The following is a 26,084-nucleotide window of genomic DNA, read 5'->3' as shown; positions in this document are numbered from 1 at the left end:
TGACTTGGAACAGAATTACAAGGGGAATGTATGAAGACTAGGGCTCATTTATTAAATAATCTGTTTATTGTAGGGCTTTCACAAAGGAAAAAAAAAAAAAAAAAAGACAAAGCACCCAAGTAGAAAGAATAAAAATGTATTTTCCTTCAGGTTTTAGACTGACACAGCAAGTACAAATCCTTTAGTGTGAGCACTTCACGGCAGTTTGGAAATGGAACAAACCCCAAGTGAACAAGCAGACAGTACAGGACTGAATCATGACAGCTGCTTCTGCAGGTCTTCAACTCACAAGCTGGCTCTGGCCTTGGCTATCATGGTGAAAAAAAAACCTCCTCCAGTCAGGGCTGGCAGAGGACACAAAGAAAGGATGGGGAGCTCTCAGAGTCAGAGTGCAGAGCCCTTGGTGGGAAATGCTCCTCCATCAGCCAGTCTCAAGCAGGCAGCACTGGGTGAGCTTTCAGGAATTGTTTGCCCTGCCAATGTATCTTCACAGTAAGTTGGAACCCAGTACTGCCTGCAGTCCTCCTGTAACAGATACAGAAGTGACCCAAAACTGGAAAATGCTGGATGAAAGGATAAAAAAAGGGTCAAATGAGCAGTTTAAAACATTTCTGGCGTGTCACCTGCCTTTCTTTTTTTATTATATGCATAGAGAACCTGATCTACCACTAAAGGAACATGCAGCATGATTTGCATAAATAAGCCAAACCAGGCTCTCAACTGGAGAAACTGTTCAGTGGATTAAATGACCCAGTTTGTGAGTGAATGATCCTTACAAACCAGAATTCCCAAACACACACACACAGAAGTGACACACAACAGTGGTCTTGGCAGCTTTGGCAATGGAAATTATCTTGGATAGCATCTGCATGGTCTCCAGCAACTTCTATCCTCTGCAAGCCACCACAAATCCAAAGGCCTGTTTGGTCCAGAGTAAGGAAGTGTCTCTGAAGTCTCAACACTGCCAAATCTTGCTTAGAGAAGAGTGGGATGCACTCAATCTGTAACAGGATGGGCAAGTCTAGAAGAAGCCATCATAGAACTATCAAATGCCACAGTGATTTAACTTTTAATTAAAATTAACCCATTATGTCCAAAGCCCCTCTGAGAAGTTCATACAGAAACCCCATAAAACATTTTTGACTCGGGGTAACTCGAGAAACAGCTTCTAATCCAGTATCTATGTGGAAAAGTCAGTTCTCTTCCACTTCTGCTAGCTTTCTTCTTGTGCTAATGGCCCAGAGAATAAAAGGCAGTCCCATCCTGGGAAGTTATTTCTGAAGGCCTGCACCTGAAGCAAATTAAAAGAAATCTTTACACTGGAACTTCAAGTGCTGATTTTTAAAGGCCAGGGCTGCAGCATGGCTGTGATAAAGGAGCTGCAATCCTTTCCTTGGAAAAAAATGGTCAAAAATAAAAAGTCAGAGCAAACTGCATCAGTGAAAGCCAATCTCTCATGAATACCAACTCAAGCAAGGCAAGAAAGTGCCAGTAAGGGATAAAAAACCCCCAAAATCTTATGGCTCACTATAATGTTAAGAGTTGCCTGCAACAAGGCTCTCTCTGCAGGCTAAGGTTGCACCCATCTGTTTGCTGAGGGTTGTGCGTTAAGTCAGTTCCAGCTTTTGCTCATTTTGCTTGTCACCTTTTAGTCACAGGCATTGAAGTAGAAAACATCACCAAATCCAGAAACTATTCTGTCTATCAAGGGCACGGGGAAGGAGGAAAAGTAAATGGAAAGGGCATTTTGGAGGAAGAAATAAAGGATACTAAAACCTAGGTTTAAAAAGCTCTTTCAAAAGCAGCTAAAACTAAATAAAAGTTTGTGACTGGAAAGCAAAGAATACAGTAGACACCTAGAGAGTGATGGAGGACTTTAAGGTCTTTGCTCTACCAAAGATCTGGCACCACCTTGATGCCATCTGTTACTTCTCACCCCATCAGCAGCTACAGGATCAACAGTGGGAAAATTGACTCCTGAGTCAGTGAGATCTTCACAGGAAGAAAGGTGAGTTGGAATTTAGCTAAGGGAGATATCCGAGCACAGGTTGAGCTCACATGTGTCACACACGGTGCCTAACAGGGAGGAGACTGAAGAAAAATTTCTTATTCTAGTCAATTAGTCTTTGGTGAAGCCCAATCAAGGCAAAAACACAGATGATGCCCACTGGCTGAGGAGAGTCCCCATTAAGTCACACAAACAAATTCAGCAGAACAGGTTAGATTTATCTAAAATCTTGGAAGCCTTGAAGGAAGAACTCCACACTGAAAGTGAACAAGGAGAAAAATGGATCTGGGAAGGGCAGCTGGGTGTGTAGGCTAGGCTGTAAACCAGAGTATAACGTTGTGGCATTGCTTGGAAGCTTCTAGGAGTTAAGCCAGGGGTGCCTGAGACACTCTGCTGCTGTAGCTCGTTTCTCTGGGATCAGCTCCAGCATAGGGAGTAAGAAGTCTGTGAATGCAGCTGCCTCATCTTGGGCCCACTCGTATTTTTCCACCAACACTTCAAAAAGGCCCCAGGGCTTCAGTTTGGTGATGTGCTTGAGATCACCTGAAAACCCAAGAGAGATGGGTTAAGTGCAAGACATGGCAACAGAGCAGCTCAGTAAAACTGGCTGAACAGATAAACATGACAGGGTGAACTCAGGCTATTCTAACAGCTGGGCATAGGGAATAGAAAGTGGTAGAGCCTGCTGAAGGGAGAAGTCAATTCTGTTAAACCCTTTTCTATCTGCTTTAGAAGCCTGTTACAGAAATGTACTTCCTCAAAGGGTTCTTTTTTCATCTCCTGCTATTTCAGATCCCCTATCAGCAGATATTAACTTTATTAAAACAGCAATTATGCTGCCTGACACGACAGATAAACTGTGCCACTGACTCTGGAACATATGCAATGCATGGAGCACTGTTTGAGAAAGCAATACACTACTAATAAAGAAGGGCTTGTTTTCATAAAAAAGGATTATTAAACTAGGTCAAAACCTAATTTTTCAACTCAATACATTTCTGGGCTACTCAGGACTTTATGATAATGTTCTGTGCTCTGAACAACATGGCTCATGATGCACTGTTTAAGGTGCCTGGCATGCCAGAAATGGAGTCAAGCTGCCTAGAAAAGACTTCCAAAGTGAGTCTCCACCTCTGGCTGACAGAGATCAGCTAAATAAAACCACATCAAGTTTGACAAAACATCTACTGTGCTGTTTTTCTACCTGCTGCATTTGATCTGCACCAAGATGCTGAGAACTAGGGTGTAGGATGCTTTTAGAAGTAAGACAAGAACACATTTAGCTGCAGTTTTACTGATAAACACTTTCATAAAACAAAGGAAAAAGTCTTTGCTGGCCTCTATTTCTAATTGGCATTTCCAGCAAGACACTGCTGTGTATCTAGGGCAGGGGATGAGGGGATAAGTGATATTTGCTTTGTTTCCTTTTACCTTTTTTGGTGAAAAACTCCTTGGAATATTTTCCTGCCAAAATGAGCTTGCGAGGTATTTTCCCCAGAAGTTCTATGATCAATGCAATATGATCTGCATGTAAAAATAAATAAATAAATAAAATGAGATACATCCACACAAGACATCTCTATGCTGCAGTTTCCTGCTCTGGGATACAACAATAAAGACATTATCCCTTAAAAATTAATTTGAGATCCACCTGAAATGAGATTACACTAAGCAACGACAAAGACAAGGGACGAGGGGATTATAAATATGGGAAATTTGAGGCACAACCAGTTTGAGAGATAAGGTAGAGAATACAGCAAGAGGAATGTAAAACACCAGGACAAGAACATGGACTTTGTTGCACAGTTGTTGCTGATTTGGGTAAATAACCTTTTTGCAAGGAGCTTTTGTATTGTTAACTTATAAGAGAAGGCTCATTTCAAAGAGGCAACCATTGGATTTCAATCCCTATTTTAAAAAGGAAAAACTTAGACAAACAAACCTTCATCTCGTGAGTAATCTTCCCCAGAGTGAGGCTCAAACAAATAGTCCCCTGTTGCCAACTCAAAGGCCTAAACAAACAGAAATGAGCACATTAAGTCACTTCAAAACACTGTAAAATGTGCTGCAGGTTGACTCTGCAACTCTCTGGGGGCCAGAAACAAAGCAGAAGGAGAGAATAACCTGCAAAACTCCAGTACACAGCTATAATTTTAAATACACCATTACAGCTTAAAATGTGCAGTGACTTTGCAACACCTTAAAAACTGCATTGAAAACATCACAGGCACACCTAGGATGAATTCTGGTGCAGGACCACCAGTGTGGAACCACAAAGCTAAGGTATTTCACATGCTTGGCCTCTCCTCTTCCTCAACAAATGTTGCAAAAATAACATCATATTCAAACTATAGCTTCTGGGGTTGGTTATTTTTAGTTTGTTTTGGTTTGCTTGGGGTTTTTTGTACAAAGGTTCTGCCCTCTCCCTAAATTTCACATGTTTTTCAAACAGTTCATCTCTGGACATCTGTCTGTAGATATGAAAACATGTTTTAAATGAGAAAAACATCTGCATTCATTTTAACTCACCACTCCTAAATTCTGTAACACATTCACTATTCACTACCTCTGACCTTCTGTATTCTTCATTTTCTTTATGAACAGCTGGTGCCAAACTATTGAATCAGGCACTGTGTAATTCTGGCCACATGCACACAAAACATGACCCTACTGCATTTTGTTTTACCACATTCATCAAAATCCCAGCTTGTTTTCCAAGACAGCAAAAATATCTATTTTCCAAGCTTAAATCATAAAAACCAAGCTTTGATTTGTAGAAAATGCAGAATGGAGACACTGAAGAGGCACATGCAGAAACTGGCTTGACTCATTTTTTTCATTGCCATATTCTACATTTGCCAGCTTCAGCCTCATCTCAGCATTACTCAGATTAAACACCAATTCCAAACCTGCAGAGGATGCTTAAAATTAGAAATTATACTGAAGGAACTTGTCAAACAGTACTAGATGTAGCAGAAAGGCTTTCTTTTTTTTTAATATAAAAAGATATTGTGCTCAGAATTGCATGGTTGCCTTGTTTTTCCAGAAGGCATGATGGCAAAGTACAATCATATTTGAAATCTGCTGATGCTGGACAACACAAATTTTCAAAAGGAAAGCCACATGCGGGGAAAAAAGATAAATAAAAAACCCAACTCTGGTATGGAAACCTATTATTCAGCAAGTCTGGAAGTTGACTGAACACTTGTTTTTTGCCAGGCTTGGCCAGTCAGAGGGCAGAGCACAGGGGAGGAACATGCCCAGCTGGCAGAACTCACCATGCAGGCTGTGCTCCAGATGTCAGCAGGGGTGTTGTACCCTGAGCCTATCAACACCTCCAGGGATCGGTACTGTCTTGTCTGGATGTCTTCAGTGAAATGCTTGTGCTAAAGAGAAGAAATGTTTTACTAAATAGCTAAAGATTGCTTAGAAGAGGAGAATCAACAACCTGGAAGGTCAGAGTAGATCAAAGCTCATTACCATTACATTTCACTTAGATTTTACATCCTCCTTAACTATTTCCTTATATTCCTGCAAGTGCTGCTTAAATGCTCTACATGAGATAATCAAGTGAAACAGTCCAATGTAGGGGAAAGCAAAAAAAATAGAATAAAGGAAGACTCTGCAGCATCTCCTGCTCAGTCATGACAGTCAGGCCATGGTGCAGTTAAAGCACCATGCACTTTAAAGCAGATAAGCAACAGCAGTGTAAGAAATCACCTTGCCAGATGTGCAAGCCTGATGTGCAATTCTAAGTTGAGACTCTTCTCTCCCATGCAATCTGAAGTAATTTGCCATCTTTGAAGCCAAGTAAAAAGAGGTATTTCTTCCATTTGAAATGTCAAACATTTGAAAGCAGCACAGCACAACCATCAGAGAATAAAACTTGGGGGTTTTATTGTGTGAGTCTCTTTCATGTGCTTGTGAATGCACTGAAATGGTCTGACAAGCTACAGAACCAGCACATCACAGCAATTGTTTGCAACTTTCTCAGTCTCCAGGAGAGCTACAAACTCCTTCAAAAGTTTCACATAAACAGATTTCTACACACTGTATGTGACAAGGTTCATAGGTCTATTAGAAGTAATCAAATGCCAGTGAGGCACCCAAACCATAGACTGAAATCTTGTGTTTAGAGGACCATTTCTTTCTTTCAGTCCCTGCTTCTCCCTCTTTTTTCCTCATCATAGTTTTAAACTGTCACTGCTTTCACAGCCAGGTCTAAGGATCTGTTTTACAGATTATTTTCCATCTTGGCAAACTGACTGAATCTGCAGTCAATGTGAAAAGACTAAACTTACCACCCAGCAGGCGTTTCCTAGGTCAGCTATCTTCACTTTGAGCTTATCTGCATTCTTGGGCTCAAGAGGATTAAGAAGGAAATTCCCAGCAGCTGATTTTCCTAGAGGCAATGTGTACAACAGCTGATTAAAGCTACATAGGCAGTGTCACCATCTGTCACCCAAATCCTATCAACCTCTCCCCTGCCAGGAAGTTTTTCTTATGGATCAGAACTGTTCCCTCCGTGATGCTTGGGTATAAAAATGAGCATCACTCTGCACTATCAACAACATCATTAAGACCCAACTGGTGTCATAAAGCAGGAGGATAACTAAGCATATGCAAGAGTGACTATTTCCCAGCATTTTTTGCACAGCCTGTCTGTATGCAAAAACCTATTGCAAAAACCTGTTGCAATAAGGGCATTGCCAGAAACAAAACAAGCGTCACAACCCCCCTGAAGCCTTCTGAAATCTTTGAAGGAAGAGTCTCCATGTTAGAGTGTCTTTCTGACAAACCCATCACTCCCTGCTGCAACACAGTTACAAGAGACAAAGGATATATTGGGAAAATTGAATGACATGATGGAGAGCAAAAATATTAAGTCACTAAATGAAAATCCATTTGTAGCCCTAAAGCTAAAATTTGGGGGAGATCAAAGCTGTAGATGTGGGAGAGGGCTGTGAGCAGCAAAAAATATCAGCAACCTAGCAGAGGCATCCACCTAAGTGCAGTTCAAGTTTCAAAATCTAAGCTTCTCTTGCTGCTTTTCATTCATTTAACTCCCCCAGTGGTATTCTGGCAAGAAAATACTAGAATACTTTTTTTTAATAAGTACAAATGGTAGTTTCACCCTCCTTCTCCAAAGAGATATATATCACCTGATATTGAGACAAAGATGCAAAAATGGACAGTTTTACCAATTCATATTTTTAACACATACACACCTGGAACGTGTTTAAATTGCTATACACTACTGCATGTCTTATTTTCTCCTAAACCTACTTTTTTTTCCACTCTGAAGCAAATAATATTTAAATAAAAGCATCAAAGAGGTTGGGGGTTTTTCCCTACTGTATAAGCTTTGTTTCAGGCTGCATTTTCAGTTCTGGGGAAACATTTACCCACTTCAGGTAACTGAGAGAAGTTACCTTTGCTGCATATTAAGAACCAAACTGTCAGAACACGCTGAACAGTACCAATCCCTTAATTTAACAGGAAGTGACAATCTGTAGACTTATGTGATTTTCCTTAAGCAACACCTGATTCAAAGGAGGAAATGTTCCTCCACAGAAAACCAAGTGTACTGGTGTTTTTAAAAAGTAGGAATATTTATGCATTCAAAAATCAAAACTAAAGTCCAACTACTCCTGGAAGCTTCAAACAGCAAACATCTTGGAGTATGCCTGTCAGCTTAATTACTCCTGGCAGGAAAAGTCTCAAAGAGGTGGTTCTGATCACTGCAGCCTACAAAATGCCCATTTCTACTAATATGATAAAGTGTTGTAAAGAAACCTCCCACATCAAGGAGCCCTTTCTTACAAGGCTCCTCTTATACCTTTGTTGTCTGTCGAACTGTTATTCTCATTCTCATCCTCTGAAGTGATCTCTGTCCTGATGCTCTCCTGAAAACTGCTGATCTCCTGCTCACTGAACGCCTGCTCCTCGCTGGACACGGGCTGACACACCATGGAATCCTCAGCGACCAAGGGCACAAACGAGTCCGACATTGCTTCTGGAGGGCTGCTCTGCGAGTCACTGCTGAGCTGACTGAAATTACAGCTGTGGAAGTTCTCAGCCTGCTGTGTGTGAGGGGGATTGCCACAGTCATTGGCGTTGTGAAGGTCGTCCTCGAGGCGCACAGAACCTTCGTTCCCAGAGTCTGTCAAGTCCGTCATTGGGATCACTCCGTTGCAGTTGATTTCTGTCACGTGTTTTTCCACGCTGCTTTCCATGAGGTTAGATTGATCCTGTGTGAGGATTTGTGCTGGAAGAGGGGGAAATCAAAATGTAGCAGAATATGTCTTAACAAATAGCTGGAAGAGAGCTTCAGGCTCGAAAAATAGCTCAAAATAGCTTCAAGGGAGCATTCAAAATGTAACTGAAGACATTCATTAATTCAGTTTGTAACAGGAAATTTCCCTGTCTCATTAAAGGACAGAACACAATGCAAACAGGTTAAGTGACAAAGCCACCTCTGCTAAAGGTAATCTCACCTCATACCCACAACAACACTGTCCTTCTTCCCATGTGAGCAATGCTTTAGAGCCATACCTGGCTTTTTGCTGGCATTTTCCTCTGGTGGACTGACTTTTATGAGCATTTCCAGAGGGGTCTGAGTTTCCTCCTCCTCTTCAGGCTGTGTCTGCTCAGGGTTTGCTTCCTTTTCCATTTCCTCTATCTCTTGCATTCGCTTCTCCAACAACTCAGCCTGACGTTTCTGCTTCTTTTTCAACTTCTTTTTCTTATTCTTTGACATTTTGTCAGCCTACAGAGAAGCAAGCAGAGAAATTGGACTTAACATTTTATGCTTCAATAAATCTAAAATGCACCAAGGTTTAATTTATCTTAGAGCTACAGAAGCAGCCTGTGATGATAATGCTGGAGACAGCTCCTCTCCCAGATAAAAAGCAGCTATTCTGGGTTTTGAACCACTTGTCTATGGCTCTTATCAGTGCATTTTTGCCCTGACCTGAAAAATCTACATTATTCTCAGACTCCACAAAATAGTCCCTTTCAGAACAGACCATGAGATCACCACAAAGACTCCTTTTTCTGGTGATAAATGAGCTAATACTATCTACAAGTCCAAGACAGCATTGAACCTGGTGCCTATACCAAACCCAAATCACACTTCTTCTGATATGAGATTGCTTTCTCCTAATGCTGGCTGGATTATGAAACAATGCAGGAGATACTATCAGTAGATGCATAGTTACAGATGGAAGTTATTGCACTTACTGGTTTTGGCTGTGGTGCAGTGCTCACTGAAAAGGAAAGGAAGATCAGTAAATCAGTATTCCTACATTCAAAAACTGCAACTGCATTCTGATGTTAAGGTACATTTTTTCTATGTGGTTTGAGAACAACATTTTAATGATATCAGCAAATGCGATTTTGAAGGCTCATTCCTCTACAAAAACACAACAATAAAAAAAATGATAAAAACATTAAATGAGCAAATGTGTAATTCAAGTTTCAGACAGGAGACTTGCTTGACTGATATCAAAGACTTAAACTTCCTGTCACGCAGCTTCATTTACTGCATGCATTATGCATCCTACCCAAATGAAAATGCAAATCAAAGCATTAAAATACCAAACTTTAGGGAGCTCCCTTAAGCTAAGATATGCTATGAACAGTTCAGCTCAGTGTTGGTGCTGTAAGATTATGACTGACAGAGCCTTCCAATACACACTGCAGTGGTTTTTGAAAGTAAATCCATACTACAGATGGATATTCTGAAGAAGAACACAAGGAATAAAAGAAAATTTGCCCTCAAATCTTTAGGGATGTTTGCATGTCAAGGAAGCTGTTTCTGTTCAGTTTTTCAGATTTCTGCAAACTGACAACAGATAAATCATCCTGTTGAAACTCTAATCAAATGCATTTCCAGCAACATGCAATGAAAGGTAATGAACTTTTGAAGGAAATGTGGGAAGTATTTTGATACATTTTCACTCCAGTTCTATGTTGAGTGCATCAACATTGTGCTACCTAAGACTGACTTTACTAATGCAAGATTAGCTTGAGTTAAAATCAGGTGCCAGTGTGCATTTATCCTCCCTTCATTTCTCTGACACAAACTGCCTTCCCAGTCATCTCTGAGTTACAATTTATGACTAATTTCACAATTTACTCTCAAGTTTTCAAAGGTTACTTGCATTATTGTACAACTGTACTCAGGAAGTTTTCCTTAGTGATGATTTGGAGCTATGTGGGGGAAACAGCACCAATTTTCAGGGGGAAAAAAAGAAAGAAAAATACATCACCTGCAGAGCCAGATGGTGGGGGAGCCCCAGATCTCTGCCACTCTGTGGCTTCTGCAGCCAGCCTGCGGATGTATTGGTCATTCACACACAGCAGGATGTTCTCTGGCTTTATATCTGTGTGAATGATTCGACATTTCGTATGCAAGTAGTCCAGACCCTGAAGAACCTGCAGGCAAGCGAGAAGGAAGTCAACCATTAGACAAGCTAATTGAGAGCAAAGTGAAAATGCAAAATTGCCTAGGATGGCCAGAGAACCTGAAAGGGTTTGTGTGCTTGAGAAGACTCCAGGTTAGAGCTGATGTGATCAGTGGTTACTAGCCAGTTCCACAAAAAAGAGATTTGCATACAGATTTTAACTACCATTTGAAATAATTCTGTTTACCCTCATAACTTGACTTACCACAGGTGAAAATCTAATTTTAATACTCTACAACAAAATCACACTTTCCTCCTCCCATGCACCTCCCATGTAGGAAGGTGTTTCTTCTTAGGCAACCACCCAGTAGGGAGAACCAGTTTCTCTTGCTCTTCCCATCATTAAGCTCTGTGCTTACTGTGACAGCTTTAAAAAAATACTTCATTTATGAGGAATGACTGGGGTAAGAAGAGGTTAAAAGCAAAGCCAGCCTCTCATCATGGTTCAAATGTCAGAAAATAACTATCTGCAGCAGAAGGGACTTGCAGCAAAGAAAGGAAGTATTAACCCAAGAATATTTTGTTGCATTAGGAAGATACCACAGATTTTCAATCTCTCTTTCCTTGGATCTGAGAAAGATTACTGGAAGTTTTAACTGGGTCAAGGGGAAGAGTGCAGTCAGAACTGGAACTTACCTGTTTGATGATTTTTTTGACACAAGGGAGTGGAAGACCCTGATAATTTGACTTGATGATCCACTTCAGAAGATGATGCCCTAGAACTTCAAACACCATACAGATATCTGGAAGTGAATCAAGGAAAATACTGGACATCCAGACCCAAGGAGCCCCAAATTCCCAGCACTGAGGATCAAAAGAAATCCAAACTAGTTGGGCACTTTATGTTAAAGAACCTTCATCTTTCTGACACAGCTTAAAAAGCTGCCTTGCTCACCAGCATCACCCTATCCTACACAGCAGTGCCATAATCTAAAATAAAATAAACTAAAATAAAATAGGGATGGAGCTGCACAAAGGTCCTACTGCAGCAGAAGCAATCTCCTGCTTTAAGTGGAAGCCAGTTGCACAAATGTTGATTAGTATTTACTGTATGTTTTGGAACAGCCTTTGCTTCTGCCCCAGGCAAAACTCAATGCCAGATCTCTCTGTTCCAGCATTACCTGAAAAGATAATAAAATTTCCATTTCTTAAGTAATCTTCAGAACAATTAAGTCACTTTCTTTGCCCTCCTTTGCATCTTTACTAGCAAAACAAACTTTTGACAAGCCTGGATTTCAACTATATTTATATGATCTGCTTTTTGGCTATAAGATCTCAACAGTTACAGTCACTCCAGTGACATATTCAGTACAGTGCCCTTGTTTCAGAAACCAAACTTCTAGTAGATTATTAGGCTGCTTTTCATCTACACTGGCAGAAAGCAGTACTTCACAAGAGTGGAAGAAATACAAGATGAAATCAACATTTACTCAGAAAAAAAAGCCAGAGAAAATGCATTATGGGCCTACTGTTTATAACCTACAGCTCAATTCTCTCAAGCAGCCCAGCAATTCTCACTGAAATAAAATTTAAGCTATTGCAAAGTGAAAACATGCACAAAAGCCCAACTTTCAAGTTTTGAGGATCCATTATTAGGACTTACTACAAATCATTGCCTGTGAGAAGGCTGTTCCCAGAACCACAGGCCACTGTCAAAACAATACACTTAAAACATCCTAAAAATGTTGATAAATTACAATGTAAGATGTTTCCATAACTAGAAACCTTATTTTCAGGTTAGAGATGGCCCATTGGCTATTTTCAGCTACTGATATTAACATGCTGTACTGCTTTACTGAAATTACAGGTTGTTAACAGGCTGCTTGCAAAATTGAGGGGTTGAGGTCGACGGGCTCTCCTGCCTCCAAGGCACCTCTGACACAGCCACTCAGCCCTGATTCACAAACTGGTGGCAGAACATGAAAAGCACAACCAAGCAGTGCTGACACAAATTACACCACATTGAATCATCACTCTGGGTCTGAGCTCAGCAGGCAGTTTTGAGGCAGATCCTTCTAGAGCAGGTTTCTTTGGGCAGGGAAAGGGATGTCTGGGCATTGCTTGCCAAAACAGCCCAGGCAACTCCCATCTCTCTGCAATTCTTGGCTTTTATTCCACAAAAGGATACGAGAACCATTCACTCCTGAAATCTTGAAGTCATCTAATAACTGAACAACTTTCTCTTTGCTGGGATCATTTGGATCACTGTTGCGGACCTGCAGACAAAGAGGTTATTTTGAGTCACATCCATTGCACTGTTTGGTTCCTACAAAAATTATTGATGACCTGGGAATATCAAGCACATGACAAATGTAAACTCCCCAAAATGGGGGAAAAAAACATAAACCCAACTCAGGCACTCACCGATTTCAGCAACTTGATTTCATCCAGTGCTGTTTCTGTGTAGTGCTCTGCACTCTTCACCACCTTCATTGCCACAAATCTCCTCCCTCTGTGCACACATGGCAAATAAATTGGGAACTGTTAATGCTCATACAAAGAACATATTCTCCAGGATTATCCCAATTCTTTTGCATGCAAGAGAATTTATTTCATGCATTGTGGAAAAATAACGTTTAAATACTCAAGGACTGTCTTTTTTAACAAAAGATTCATGGTAGTCATTTCTCAAAAAATGGAATAATAGGTCAGAGACTGCTGAACACAAGAGTACTCTTCCCACAGACATGGTCTGTCCTGTTAATTCCCTCCCACACACTTGCATGCACAATATCAGAAGAAACTTCTGTGCTAGGATGTGGACAGCTAACGCTTTGTGTTTTTATCTAAAAATAAAGATGTTTTCTGCTCAGGTTTGTGCATTCCTGCCAGGAACACCAGCTGGAAGAGGAACACTCACTGGATGTCCCAGGCCAGCCACACGGTGGAGAAGTGGCCCCATCCAAGCTTCCGAATCACGTGGTAACGGCCATTGAAGAGATCTCCTATTTTCACCAGGTGGTAACCCCCTGGAAAAACACAAACACCAGAGAAGAGGTGTGTGGAACAAGCATCTCAATCACTGCAGCACCACAAAGTATTGCCTCAGTGAAAACACCTGAAGTCTGCTAGGCTGACCACCTTTGGAAAACACAGGTTGTGATGGCAACAGAATCTTTCAGCTAAATATCAGCATTGTTTTTGCACGCTCTGACCCCACAGAGTACTGCATCCGGGATCCCAACAGTTTTCCTTGCAATTTTCCTGACTGAAAGACACTCTGCCACTAAAACCAGTAAAGTGTCTTCTGCATCCTTCATATCTCTCAAGCTACTGACTATGCAGGAGGATTCCATCAAAGAAGCAAAAACATGAAAAGCCAAAGATGGAACCAGCAGAAATCAGAACAAAGAAAAGAAATTGTGATTTGGTGTTTTCATTTGCTCTATATTTAGTTTCTACTCAGAGAAACGAGGGAAGGCTATTTGCAGTCACAAATTTTTCTGAAGAATGGATATCAAGATAATGATCTGATCTTCAAAAGAAAACCAAAGAATATGAAAAGGATTTGAAAGTGTCCTTTTCACAATGAAAATCAAAAAAGAACTAAATGCCTACTTACTTTTTTCAATACAGAAAGCCCTCTGGCACTGAGGAAAAGTTAACAGCTTTAAACTTACACATTAAAAAGAGCTCTCCAACTCAAATCTTCACTGATAACTGAAGGAAACTTGGAGGGAAACTTTTCCATTCCATGTTGGCTTGAGAAATGATATTATCATCATCATGCAGTTTCAAAACACCCTTAATGTAAGACAGAGTCTATTTTCCTTCTCTATAGCAAATCGGAGAAGGAATTCCTTGATTACATTGCAAATGCTGCATCTTAAAGAGGCAAGTGCTCACCTTTACAGTAATCATTTGGATCCTCTTGCTCATCATCATCTGATCCCAGGATTTCCTCCTCTTGCTCTGGGAGATCATTCTCGGAATGAGCAGCAGGGCCCCGGTGCTGGGTGTCGGGTCTGCAAGAGAGCACACTGAATGTCTCACACATGTTACTGCTCAGCTCTGCAGCTTCCACAGCACACCAAGGATTGCTGATGATGGAGGAGATGGAATAGTCAGCCTTCAGAAAAGCTGTTCACATTTCAGTGCTATTATTCCTAAGCTGGTATAAAAGTGGACAGAAATAGTTTTTTGTATACTAGGGAGAAATACACCTTAATGTCCCATATTCACTTTTATAGTGGAACAAAGAAAACTCCAGACAAGACAGAGTTAAAAACTTAGTGATCCCACCAAAATATCAGCCTCTGATCCCCTTCTCTGCCTTTCATTCAGTGAGGACTTTTCTAAAGCAGATTTATATTTTGTTATCCCACGTAAAACTTGAAATTTTAAATGTTGATGTATTTTAAAGACTAACATTAATTAGTTTTTACTCTCTTGAGAAAAAAAAGGTGAACTTTTAAAACTTGTGGCTCTTTGTCCCTTTCACATTCAAGGTCAAAAGAATATTTAAGAGTCCTCCTGCTTCTAACACTTTAGAACAATAGAGCCCCTAATCTTGACATTTATTTCTCCTGTTCTCAAGGGGCAGGCTGCATTTTTAGTGCATCTCTTCATTCAAGATCCAAAGTTTATTACAGTTGTCTGAACTAGGGAGAGTGGGAGGATGCAGAGCAGATGTTCAGTAAACCCTCCTGAGAGCTTGTGACTGCAGAGGCATTGGAATCAGGCACTGAGGTGATGGAGGTTTTTCACTCCCACATTCATAAATAAAAGCGTTCATTTTAGGTGGTTAACTTTTCACCAAATGTGCTATTCTGACTTCTTGATTGTGCAGGCCATGTCAGCAAAGGCCACCTCAAAATCCCAAACAAACCCCAAATAAAACATCTTCCATGTCTCAGCTCCTTCATGGCATCACACTGATCACAGCCAATCAGCTCACGGAAAGATAATACTAAAATCAGGTAATCTATTTACTTTACAAAGCGTTACAGGGAATGATTAAATGTGTACAAATATTCAAGATCCTTCTGTACAAAGCAAACATTTATCATGAAAACAATGCCTACAGCCCATTTGCATTGGCAGGATTTAAGGGCAAAGTACTGCAAGATATCAACATTAGGTTTTCTTTCCTTAGAAGCATGAGATATTAAAAACAGCTGGAGTTGTCCAACGAGGTGGACAGTGAACCTCTGTACAGGAATGACACAAACAAGATAACATTCTTTACAAGGAGTTCCCAGGCAGTGAATTAGAGGAAGTTTCTTGTACTGAAACTATTGTTGCAGGGAAGTAGCAGATAACAGCGGTGCCTTCCAGCAGCCTCTATCAAATTCAACTCATTTTGCTGCAAGAAGGAGGAACTGCCCACCCAGTGGATATGCCAACAACATATGGAGGCCCTCAGATGCAGTTTTCTCAACTTGGACCTGACCTGGAGTCCTGCTCATCATATCAGGGCTGTAATAACTCCTCTTAATCCATGGTAAAAATGTACTATTTCCATTTGGAATAGTTATACAGTAGAATAAACATTCAGCATTGACCTACTACACATACATTCTGCTGGGACTTCACACATTAAATACAGGGACTTCACACATTAAATACACTGCTAACACATTCAAACTACAGCCATCTTAAACATCACCAAAAGGGAGAAATCTTGCCTTCCAACCTGATGATGACTACATTTGTAGCCACTTAAAATCCACAGCTGAAGTAGGTAAGGAAGAGCTACAGGCACAACCCATCACCAGACATTTACTTTCAGTCTGTTTTAAGTCCTGATGATTTTTTTAAATTCAGGAACAGCTCAGTGGTCTCCAACCATAAACCAAAGACTGCCAAGCTAATGAGACTTAATAAAAGCCTTGTTGCTTGATCCAGCTCTGAGATCTTTAGTAGTTAGACTTTTTAGTCACTGAATTGTAAGTCAGGGGTAGGAAGAAGGAAACCTGCAGCAGGGGTTGCAGAAAGTCTTGGAGGTCAAAAAGCTTCTTTAAAATTGCTGCATTATTTGGGGACAACTGTGCTACAAATAAAGTCATGCATTGTCCCCAAATTAAAGGCAAGAAATGGCCATAGATAGAATGGTTGAAGGGGATATTAGATGCTCAGAGACAACAAATCCTATAGACAGGGTACAGAGAATGAGAACTGGACAGAAAGATTTTATGCCAGGAGCCACACAAATAGCGTGAGCAGTAAAGAGTAATTCCCCCCAGTGCTGTTTCAGGATTTTCACTATTTTAACTGCACAGGATGTAGGGGATTAAAAAGGACTCAAAAGAAAATTCCCCTGAAGTGGCAGTGATGCAGACAGACACATCACGCCATGCTGCAGTCCCAGTGCTTCCCAATAATAGCAATTTCATGCATCGAGGAAGAAGTTACTGGAAGCACTAAAGCCCATTCTCCTGGAAGCTTTCTGTGCCCCTCCTAAGGGGCTGACGAATCCTGCTGCTGGCAACCTCACACACGACACACCCTGGAGTCTGCAGCTGAGCCTTTCATGGGGATCCAAAAAGCATTTCACTTCTACATTATAATCTGTGATTCCAACTAAGGTAAGAAAGCCGAATTCAGGTCACATACATTTCTATTTCCTTTATGAAATCACCTCCAAAATACATCTCATTCCTTTGCCTTCCCGTGAAAATTTGTTTGATGTTATTACACCGCACCATATTCTTCCCCTGAAATGACCATGCCAGCCAAAGAAACAGATTATGAGAGAATTAATCAGTGCAGAATATGTATTAATACCTAAGAAAAACTGATCTACAAAAGCACAAACCTCATCTGTCTGCTTTGCTCACAAAGACAGTACTCTAAAAGGCACAAAAGCAGAAAAATCCAAACCCAGTATTTAAAGATGACAGATGAAAACAGCTGTTGGCAAAATTGCAAAACGCAGATAAAGTACATAAAAATCCTATACTAAATGATTGTTTACACATTAAAAACAAGTGTTCTAGGGTACTTTTTTTACAGCCACCTCTGATCTACAGAAGAACACCGTGATCACCTTTTCCTTTTGCTCTCTCATTGTGCTAATTAATCATCAGAATGAACTGGATCTGCAGGGTCTCTCCACACAAGTATATAGCGATATTTTACTTAAGAAAAACAATGCAGAACAGCAAAGCTAAGGCATAATGCTAGGTCTTCTATGAAATTCATGTGAATCCACATCTAGAGAGACCCTCCCAAAAGTCCTTATTCTCTGAAGAACTGCAAATTCACAAGACAAAATCAGAGAGGGGCACCTACCTGCAAGAAGCACGGCCTCCCATGGATAAAGATATTCCTGAAGACAGCCCAATAGTTTTCGAAAAAGCCATCAAAAATCAGATGGCACAGGGTTGGGGAAGCAGGGGGAACATCAGCAGCAGGCAGAGGGGCTGGTTCTCCTCAAATGCAGCAAAGCTTTGTGCAAGAGTGAAGGAGAAGAGGGATTTGCCTCCAGCACCCAGCTGCAGCTGCCCAGCACTGCATTGCAGGTGAAGGGCCGTGCAGCAAGGCTGGGGTTTGCTCTCAGCTGATCCTCCTGCAAATTCAGTCATGTCAGGGGGGTGAGCATAAAGATTCATCCCCTCCTCTTGATGTCTACGTGTCTCTTCTTCCCTCTAATGAAATTAGGAATTCAGGCAGATACTTTGTTTCATCTTCCTCAACCAGCCGGTTTTATTTGCCTATTCAATAGCCCAGTGGATTCAAAGCTGGGATGAAGACAAGGATCATGGTAATTGTCGACAGAGCAACCCTTTTGATAGAGGAATTCCAGCACAATCACGCAGCAGGCAAAGGGCGTTCAAAGGAAAATTGAATTTTCTGAAGTAATTCCACACCTCCCCTTCCAGAGTTACAAGAAAAACTTATCCTTTATGCTTAAAATGACAAAACAAGCAGCAAGAGTCAAATCTTCTTTAAAAAGTTGAAGTGAGTATTTTTCACAGCAGCGGGCACTTAACATCATCCTCCAACAATGTACAATCCCCAGTCATTTCCTGTGCCTGTTTATCCTGCTAGTTTATGTAAGTGATAGGGGAAACAAGTCAGCAACAACGTGACATAGCAAGTAACAATTCAGAGATTTCTCTCCTAGGGTGGACTTCATTAGTGAAAGATACACTGAAGCTGCCCCTGCACTTTTAAACCACAACATTTAAAGAATTTTCTTCATCTGGTTGTATGTCTAAAATATTTTCACCTTAAAAGCCCACAAAAGTCTGAATATACTTTTAATAGTTTAGCATTGCCAAACCTCTTCATATTAGAAGATATGCTGAAAACATTCAAAATTTTCCACTGTAGACAAGATTTTGCTCCATGTTCACTGAAGATATCACCCAACCCCTGCAATGCACTGCAGGGATGGTAAGGAGTTATTTGCAGGAACTAAGATTTGAGTCACTCACTTGTTCCTTACAGAAGGTGTTAATTTGGAAAAACACAGTGGAACTCTCTTGCCAGTTTTCAATGGAATCATTTATCTGGTTCACACACTAAAAGTAAGGTAAAACATGATTAAGAAATCTCAGCCACACAACGTGGGTTCTTACAGCTTGGCAGTGAGGTGGATCCAACAGCATCAGAATGGTGCTCACTATACTTTACCAGACACACAGCCAAGTCTCCACACCTAACTTCTCCATCAAACTCTGAACATGTTCTTTCTGCTCCAATAACTTACATTAAAATAAAAAAAGCACTTGAAAGGAGGTGTTTGGTTCTCCTGTACAAGAGCATTAAGAGTGACTTCTTCAAAACTCTATTTTCAACAGAAAAGATGCGTTCTTCCTTGTCCCTAAACAGAAACACTGTCCATGCTACCTTTTCATTTGCCTTGAATAGATAGAAAAGCAGACTCCTTCCACCCTCAAGCAGGGAAGGCAACATACATTTAGTCCAAATCACTATTGTCACACCCATCGTCCTTAAATAGATACTAACAAAAAAAAAAGATACTCTCATCACTCCTCTCTCTCTGAGTTTGCCTCTCCCTTGATATTTGCAAAATGACGCCCATCTGCAGGAAACTGAACAGAAATGCTTTCCTAATTTCAAGTCGCCCGCAACAGTCTCTATAAACAGTGTCACCCCTTATTGGTGAGCTCAAATTACACACATGAAACGCCCCCAAGCAGAACTCAGTTCAGTGAATGCAGGACGAATGACGAATCCAGCTCCCACTGCAGGCACCACAGATAAAGGTATTGCAAACACACCCCACGACTCTTCTTCCCAACCTTAACCATCCAGCCAATGACTTCCTGGGCTCTACACCCACTACAGCAAGATCTCACTTAAGGATTCTGTGTTTTCATTTGAGAAAAAGCTCCATATGGCATGGTGAAAAGCCAGGATTTAAAATCCCTCTCCCATTTTCACATCTGTGCACGGAGACAATGCCTCTTTAAGGAAGAATGGAAGAATGCTTGCAGGCTGCATCTCATTACTATTTCTTGGTGTGCCTGTAATTTCCAGCTCATGTTAAGGCACATCTAGTGAGGATGAGTGCTGCTGGTGCCAACCTCCAACGTGCTCACACGCAGATCCGCTGGCAAAGCTCATGCTCAATGAATATGGAAAGTGACTACACAGAATTTTCAGGATGAATTCAGGTCTGAAATGATGAAAGTCTTTTCCTGCTTGCATGCAGTTGACCTTTCTGCTTAAGAAATTCCAACTATTTTGAGAGGATTGGGGAGAATTATAAATCATAGATGGTGGGGGACTTACGAGCCTATAATTCATGTTATTTTCTGATTATTGCAACTCATTCACTGTTGCATCCCTATTTTTCTGAATAAAGAATTGGTGTTTTCTGCCAACAGGGCATGACCACAAGACCTGCTGGTATAGAGCACTCATCCCAGAGCTATGGGAATACCACTGTCATGAACTTAAATGAATACTGGAGATGGTCAAACATTTAGGTTTTCAACAACAGCCCTCAGAGGCACCAAGACACACTTTTGATGAGCAGATCTGTGGGAGCTCAGTTTGAAGACAAGTACTGGCTTTCACATGAGAGCAGTATTAAAACACAAATAACAGGCACTCAAGTTTCTTGCTTCCCATCCCCACTCCCCCACACAAGCACTTAACAAGCTGTTTGTAGAAATGTCTGCTATTCCAGCTATCACAAACCAAGGGACTTCCATGGAAACCAGCAGATTGCAGTTGTGTCCTGTCATGATCTGATAATCACCTCTGTATTTGAATGAAAAAAGCATGAGGGCAATGCATTCTGAGTCTACCTTGAACTTGTGCTTAAAATACTTACAAAAGACATATCCCTGGTATCAATTATGAAAGACAGTAAGGAAAATATAATCCATGATCCTGATCCCAGACAAAGCTTTGAATAAATTGAAGAAGAACCTGAGAGAGCTGTCAGAATTCCAGGGCTCCTCAAAGACAGAAGTGATCCAAGCAAGACATACAATAACAAACTGGAAAATCTCAGATCCTATTAAGAATTTTCTGCTTCCCAGACTTCACAGATGGAAAAACCACCAACTTTGTCCCTCTTCATAGCAATTTTGAAGAGGAAAAAGAAAGAAGCGAAGCTTCACTGCATGTCAAAGAGTCTTGCCAGAAATTTTCAGGTAATGGTAAAACAGCTTCTTGAAAATAATGAATATCACAGGCATTTGGGAAAAAAATGGGGAAAAAGCAAGACTACTGATTTAGCTCTGCCACTGCTTCCCTGCAGGAGTAGAGGGAGACAGAGGATCTATTGAAAGTCCTGTGTAAAAATATCTCCCACTCAGTAAAGCCTGTAAGAAATGATTAAAGTCACCAGTGCAGGCAGAATTAGCAGAAAGAAATTCAGACCATGCACATTTTTCAGAACAAGCCACATACCCTATGGCTGCCACTACTTTTGCAGATATTCATGCTTACAGTAATAAAATGTTCTGCTTTGAAGCACCACTGGTTCAACACCCATTACACAGAATTAGTGGTTTTGTACAACAAGAACTTGAAAGAAACATAAAAGACACTGAATTTGATGAAACAGTATTATCACTGCCACTGAAATATCCACCACCTACACATTATACAAACCTGTATTTCAGAGAAATGAGATATAATACAGAAGTTTTTCTTCAGTCTCTTGCCTGTTTCTTTAACTGCTTTGAATCTGGATGGGTGTTTCACACTAGTTTTCAAATTCTGGCTCTTAATCTCAGTAGTAACTAAAGGAGTAAACTCCTCCGAGGACAAAGAAAACAGTTTGCACTTCTAAGGCCTTGCAACATAAAACACAGACAGAAAAAACCCACAGTATTTTACTAGCAGTTATGATCTAACAGTCACAAGTGCCAATTCCACTATAAACTATCAGAGACATCAATAAAATACCACTACATTTGTATTTTAGTTCAAACAGAAGCAAAGTTCTGAAGAAAATACCAGATTTTCCTTGTGTATTAATTAGGCTTTTGTTCACATAGAGCAACAGTCCTACAGAATACGAAATTAAGGAGGAATTCTCAGGAGAAATTTCTCCACAGAAAGGGTATTTAAACATTGGAAGGGGCTGCCCAGGGAGGTGGTGCAGTTCCCATCCCTGGAGATGTTCAAGAAACACCTGGATGTAGCTCTCAGTGCTCTGGGCTGGGTGACAAGGTGGTGTTTGGTCACAGGTTGGACTCAATGACCTTGGAGGGCTTTTCCAGCCTCAGGGATTCTATGACTGTGAATGTCTTTTAAATGACAGCAGGGAGAAGCCACACTTCAGCATCACTTCTGCCATCGTTTTGGAGCTAACTCAAAGCAACATTCCCCTCCAAACAGCAAATGGGGGCTTCAAAAATCCAGCTGATGATCTCCTGTTAGCCTGCCCTGCTTCCTAAACAGACACCACCTTGCTGCACCAAGGCATTGCAGCATTCCCAGCACATCTGTGCAAGGACACCTGCAAAGCACAGAGCAGGGATGAAAGGCTGAACTGGTGGCACACCCATTAATTACATCTTCCTCCTGACCCATCCCCATCCAGGACAGCTCAAGAGACAACAGGACACAGAGAATTATGTTTGCAATTCCATAGAATACAAGGAAAACTGGTAAGTGTTCCCAGAAAAGCACCGTGCATTTGCCTCACCTTCCTCAGGAGCAGAACAAGTATTATATCTGTCCACCAACGCTGAACTCCAAAGGTACAGCAACTGCTTCAAAGGACTGCAAAAGTCTTCTGCATTTTTGACAATTGGGCAAAAATAACTACCTGAATGCACCTCACCAGATACTGCTGTCTGAAGAGTTTACAAAGTTACTAAAGCTCTGGTATGAAAAAAAGCTTGCAAGCCTGCAAGCTCCTTTTTTAAAGGCAAGTTTTTTTGAGTGCCTTTGGGAATTAACTGACTGTTAGCACCCAAGATGTTCACACCTCAAGAAATGATAAAATTAATACATCACATTCTTCCCCAGATAGCTTTCAGGAAAGCTACCTTTGGGCAGCAACACAAACTGTTCAGTAACCTGTGTACCAAACTCCCTGCATTTTGTTAGCAACTACTTTTGGCATGTGGATCTGCAGACATATTTTTAACACTAAGGAACACTTTCTCATTTTGTGAAAACTTGCATTAGACCAATTTTAATTCTAATTCCTTGCCTTTTTGATGAAAAACAGTGAAATTGAGAAACTGAAATCAATGCTTCACTCAAGGCCACAAAGCAATTGGTGACAGTCAGTATTAGAACTCAGCATCCCCTGGATCTGAGAGTGTATTTTGTCCCTCCAGGTCACTCAGTTGTCACTGTCCTTGTCCCTCAGTTCTCACAGAAATGGGATCTGAACAAAGGTGCACAGCCACGATATTCTTCCAACTTGACAGTGGCAGAAATGGAACCAACAAGCAGGAGAGGCAAGTAGAAGCTTCCTGAGCAAACATTTGAGAGAGCTGGTTTAATCAATCTTCCAGATTACCAAAAGATTTGGGGTGGTTTTACTGGGTTGGGAAAATACAGGTATCTCACCTTCAGAATTCCAAGAGACTTTGCCTTCTCTCTTTCTACAGAAGAATGTTAGGACAAAAGCACTTCACTGATAGAAAATAAAACTTTCAAGACAGGAAGGATGGAAAGAAATAGGAACATCCTGAATTTGCAGCATATGAAGAACGTGGTTGATCTTCCTATAAAAAAGCTTATACACAGAAGCATAATTAGTATTTACAAGTGTTTCTGTAATTAATCCGTTTAGGCTGCTTTTGTCTGAACCTAATATGCAGCAATGTAACTACTGAATGATGAAAAAGATAAGTAATTTTCCAGCTTCTTTTAACCTTTCCAGGTGGTTTCTTTTGTTCTGTTTTTAAGCAGATTGGGTTGATAGGTGAACTTAGAGCAGGTGTAGTTAATTTCTAAAAGGAAAGATTTTGAATTGTTTAAATCCCTTCAGAACATTCTCTGCGTTTTTATACTTACTCATAATTCAAAATACTAAACTCAACCTTTAAAAATCATTGTTTCATGCTTTTTACTGCACATGTATGGAAGAAATATATTACAGAAAAAACTGCATGTGTGATCTAAACCATCATGGAACATCAGATACTAAAAGCACATTCCATGAGGTTTCAAGTATGGATTTTATGGAGAGTCATGAAACAACCCAGTTAAGCCTATTTTGGAAGATTTAACTAGAGCAGCTTTGTATTTAAATAGAATAAATGTTGCAGGACTGTACCTAAAGTTAGAGGCTGACACTGGGCTCTTTTAGTTGCACAGCATAAAGCAAAAAGTACATGCAAGTTTCTTTAATTTCTGAGGCAGAATCCAATAAACCTATGGTGCCAGAGAACAGAGCTGAAGTATGTAATATTAGAATATAAATACAGCATTTGACAAATAGTATGGCTCTAATCAAATAGTATGAACTCAAATCAAGATTACTGGCAAAATCAAGAGTTAACCAGCAGTGCATTTAACCTGTCCTGAATATATGGTAAAAAAAAAAGACTTATAAAAAAACCCAAACATGCCAGCTCTGAAAGTTATCATTCAGCAACCTCAAAATCTACACAGAGATCAGTCTTCCCAGCTGCACTGTGGACTCTATTGGCAGAGTCAGTACTGTTGGTCTGCAGCTAGAGAAGGAAAAAAAAAAGCAGCATGTATAGAATTAAACAATGGATTATTCATACTGAAATTAGAGGAGGAGGAGAGCATTTCAAAATTTGTCCTAATGCTACCTTCAAGAAATACCAGGAATATGTATGGAATACCATGGAACCATAAGGCACATCTCCCAAATACTTTGGTTAATGCTCCTCACTCTTCAAAAGCCCCATCTCAAAACCACCGACTCTTGGCTCGAGGCAACAAGAAAAAATATTTTAAATCCCTGTGATGTGTCTGAGGAAGTGACTGAGAAAGCATTACTCTAGGCCTAAAGAAAATAAACCCCAACTCCCACCCTCAAAGCCTGAACCTTACTTACTAAGTATCTTTGGTTCCTGGGAACCTTCGAGTATAAAACATCCTGAGGTACCACAGATTTTAGAGAAATAAACACTATTTTATGGAGCTCAGAGAACCAGCTCTAGGATTTACATCACCTTTCTCTAGAAAGGAATCCATGAGCAGCACTGAACACAGTGCAGCCTGCTGAAAGCCATTGTTTAGTATTTACTCGGGTCTTTTCAATTTTTACATCTGCCTCCAAAAGTTCCCCACACATAGAGACTCGTGACATTCCTGCGGTAGGAGAGAAGCCACACGAGAGCATCAAAGTTAGAGAACCAAGTAAACAACACACCACGGCATTCTTTCAGCAAGATTTAAGGTGGGGGGGGGGAAAAGCTCAGGGGGCAAGAGAGTGAAGAGGAGGACGGAGTAGAAGCTGGTTCCTAAAGCTGGCAGCTAGTGAAGTGCAGAGAGGGAATGCTGATATCTCCCCCACAGGGTACAGCCAAGGGGAGCCGAAAAGGTTATCCCACCACCCGGAGCTCCATCCCTGAGCACTACCGCAGCTCCATGGCCGAGTTTCGGAGCGAAGCATGGACGGCAGAACCTCCCGTTTGCCATCCAGCCCAAGCAGCAGCGGTCGGAGCGGGAGAGCTGCCACCGGCCAGAACTGGGCGGCAAAACCGCCGCCCCGGGCCACGCGCCGGCTGCGCTCCGCCTGCGCCCGCAACGTGCCCTCGGCTAGCTCACGTTAAACACCCGCCCGGCCCCGGGGGCTCGCACGCTCCTCCGGCCCCGAGCGCCCTCCGCGCCGCCGGCCCGGCAGCCCCTTCCCCGCGGGGAGGGCCGGGGGAACAAAGGGGCGGCGGTGCCGGCGGGAGATGCCGCCCGGAGGGAGCTGCGGCCGCACTTACTTCCTCTGGGCCTTGTCCTTCTTGGCTTTGGTCCTCTTCTTCCGGGCCTGCAGCGCCAGCACTGAGGGAGAGAAGGAGAGAGAGGCGTGAAGGGCGGCGGGCCCGGCGGGGGCCCCGCGGGGCGATGGAGGCCGCGCCGAGCTCACCTTTCCGCTCCATGGCCGCCACCGCCGGCGGCCCCGAGCGCCTGCGCTGCGCCCGCCGGGCTGGGCACGCGCGGCTCGGCCGTCCGGACGCGCGGAGCCACCGCCTCCCGGCTCGGCTCAGACCGCCCCGGCCCGGCCCAGCCTCCGCCTCCGCCCT

General features: G+C 41.6%; 1 protein-coding gene across 3 annotated transcripts; it reads right to left on the bottom strand.

Moving 5' to 3' along the window:
* Positions 1–120: 120 nt before the first annotated feature.
* SRPK1 (SRSF protein kinase 1) lies at positions 121–26,084 on the bottom strand. Of its 3 annotated transcripts, XM_085082995.1 has the most exons (16): positions 25,928–26,084; positions 25,782–25,842; positions 14,323–14,441; positions 13,337–13,445; positions 12,841–12,928; positions 12,605–12,692; positions 11,113–11,219; positions 10,282–10,447; positions 9,251–9,276; positions 8,564–8,777; positions 7,848–8,276; positions 6,310–6,410; positions 5,287–5,394; positions 3,951–4,020; positions 3,440–3,532; positions 121–2,551 (listed from the first exon to the last, which is right to left on the bottom strand). In XM_085082995.1, the coding sequence occupies exons 1-16, from the start codon at positions 25,938–25,940 to the stop codon at positions 2,367–2,369; spliced, it is 1,977 nt and encodes a 658-aa protein (XP_084939121.1). In that variant the 5' UTR covers positions 25,941–26,084; the 3' UTR covers positions 121–2,366. The 3 variants fall into 3 exon arrangements, with proteins under 3 accessions (XP_084939121.1, XP_084939124.1, XP_084939123.1); XM_085082998.1 differs by lacking the exons at positions 25,782–25,842; positions 25,928–26,084 and adding an exon at positions 25,429–25,576; XM_085082997.1 differs by lacking the exons at positions 25,782–25,842; positions 25,928–26,084 and adding an exon at positions 17,710–18,347.

This window comes from Lichenostomus cassidix, chromosome 26 (genome assembly GCF_008360975.1).
Source record: "Lichenostomus cassidix isolate B80296 chromosome 26, HeHo_3.0, whole genome shotgun sequence".
NCBI classification, from domain to species: Eukaryota; Metazoa; Chordata; class Aves; order Passeriformes; family Meliphagidae; genus Lichenostomus; species Lichenostomus cassidix.
This window is presented reverse-complemented; position numbering and strand designations above follow the sequence as displayed.

Excerpts from the sequence above, each read along its gene's own strand:
- SRPK1 (XM_085082995.1), bottom strand. Across the intron at positions 4,021-5,286 it reads TCTGGAGCACAGCCTGCATG|GCCTTTGAGTTGGCAACAGG; the intron begins GTGAGTTCTGCC and ends CTGTTTGTTTAG. Across the intron at positions 2,552-3,439 it reads GGAGTTTTTCACCAAAAAAG|GTGATCTCAAGCACATCACC; the intron begins GTAAAAGGAAAC and ends TTGGGTTTTCAG.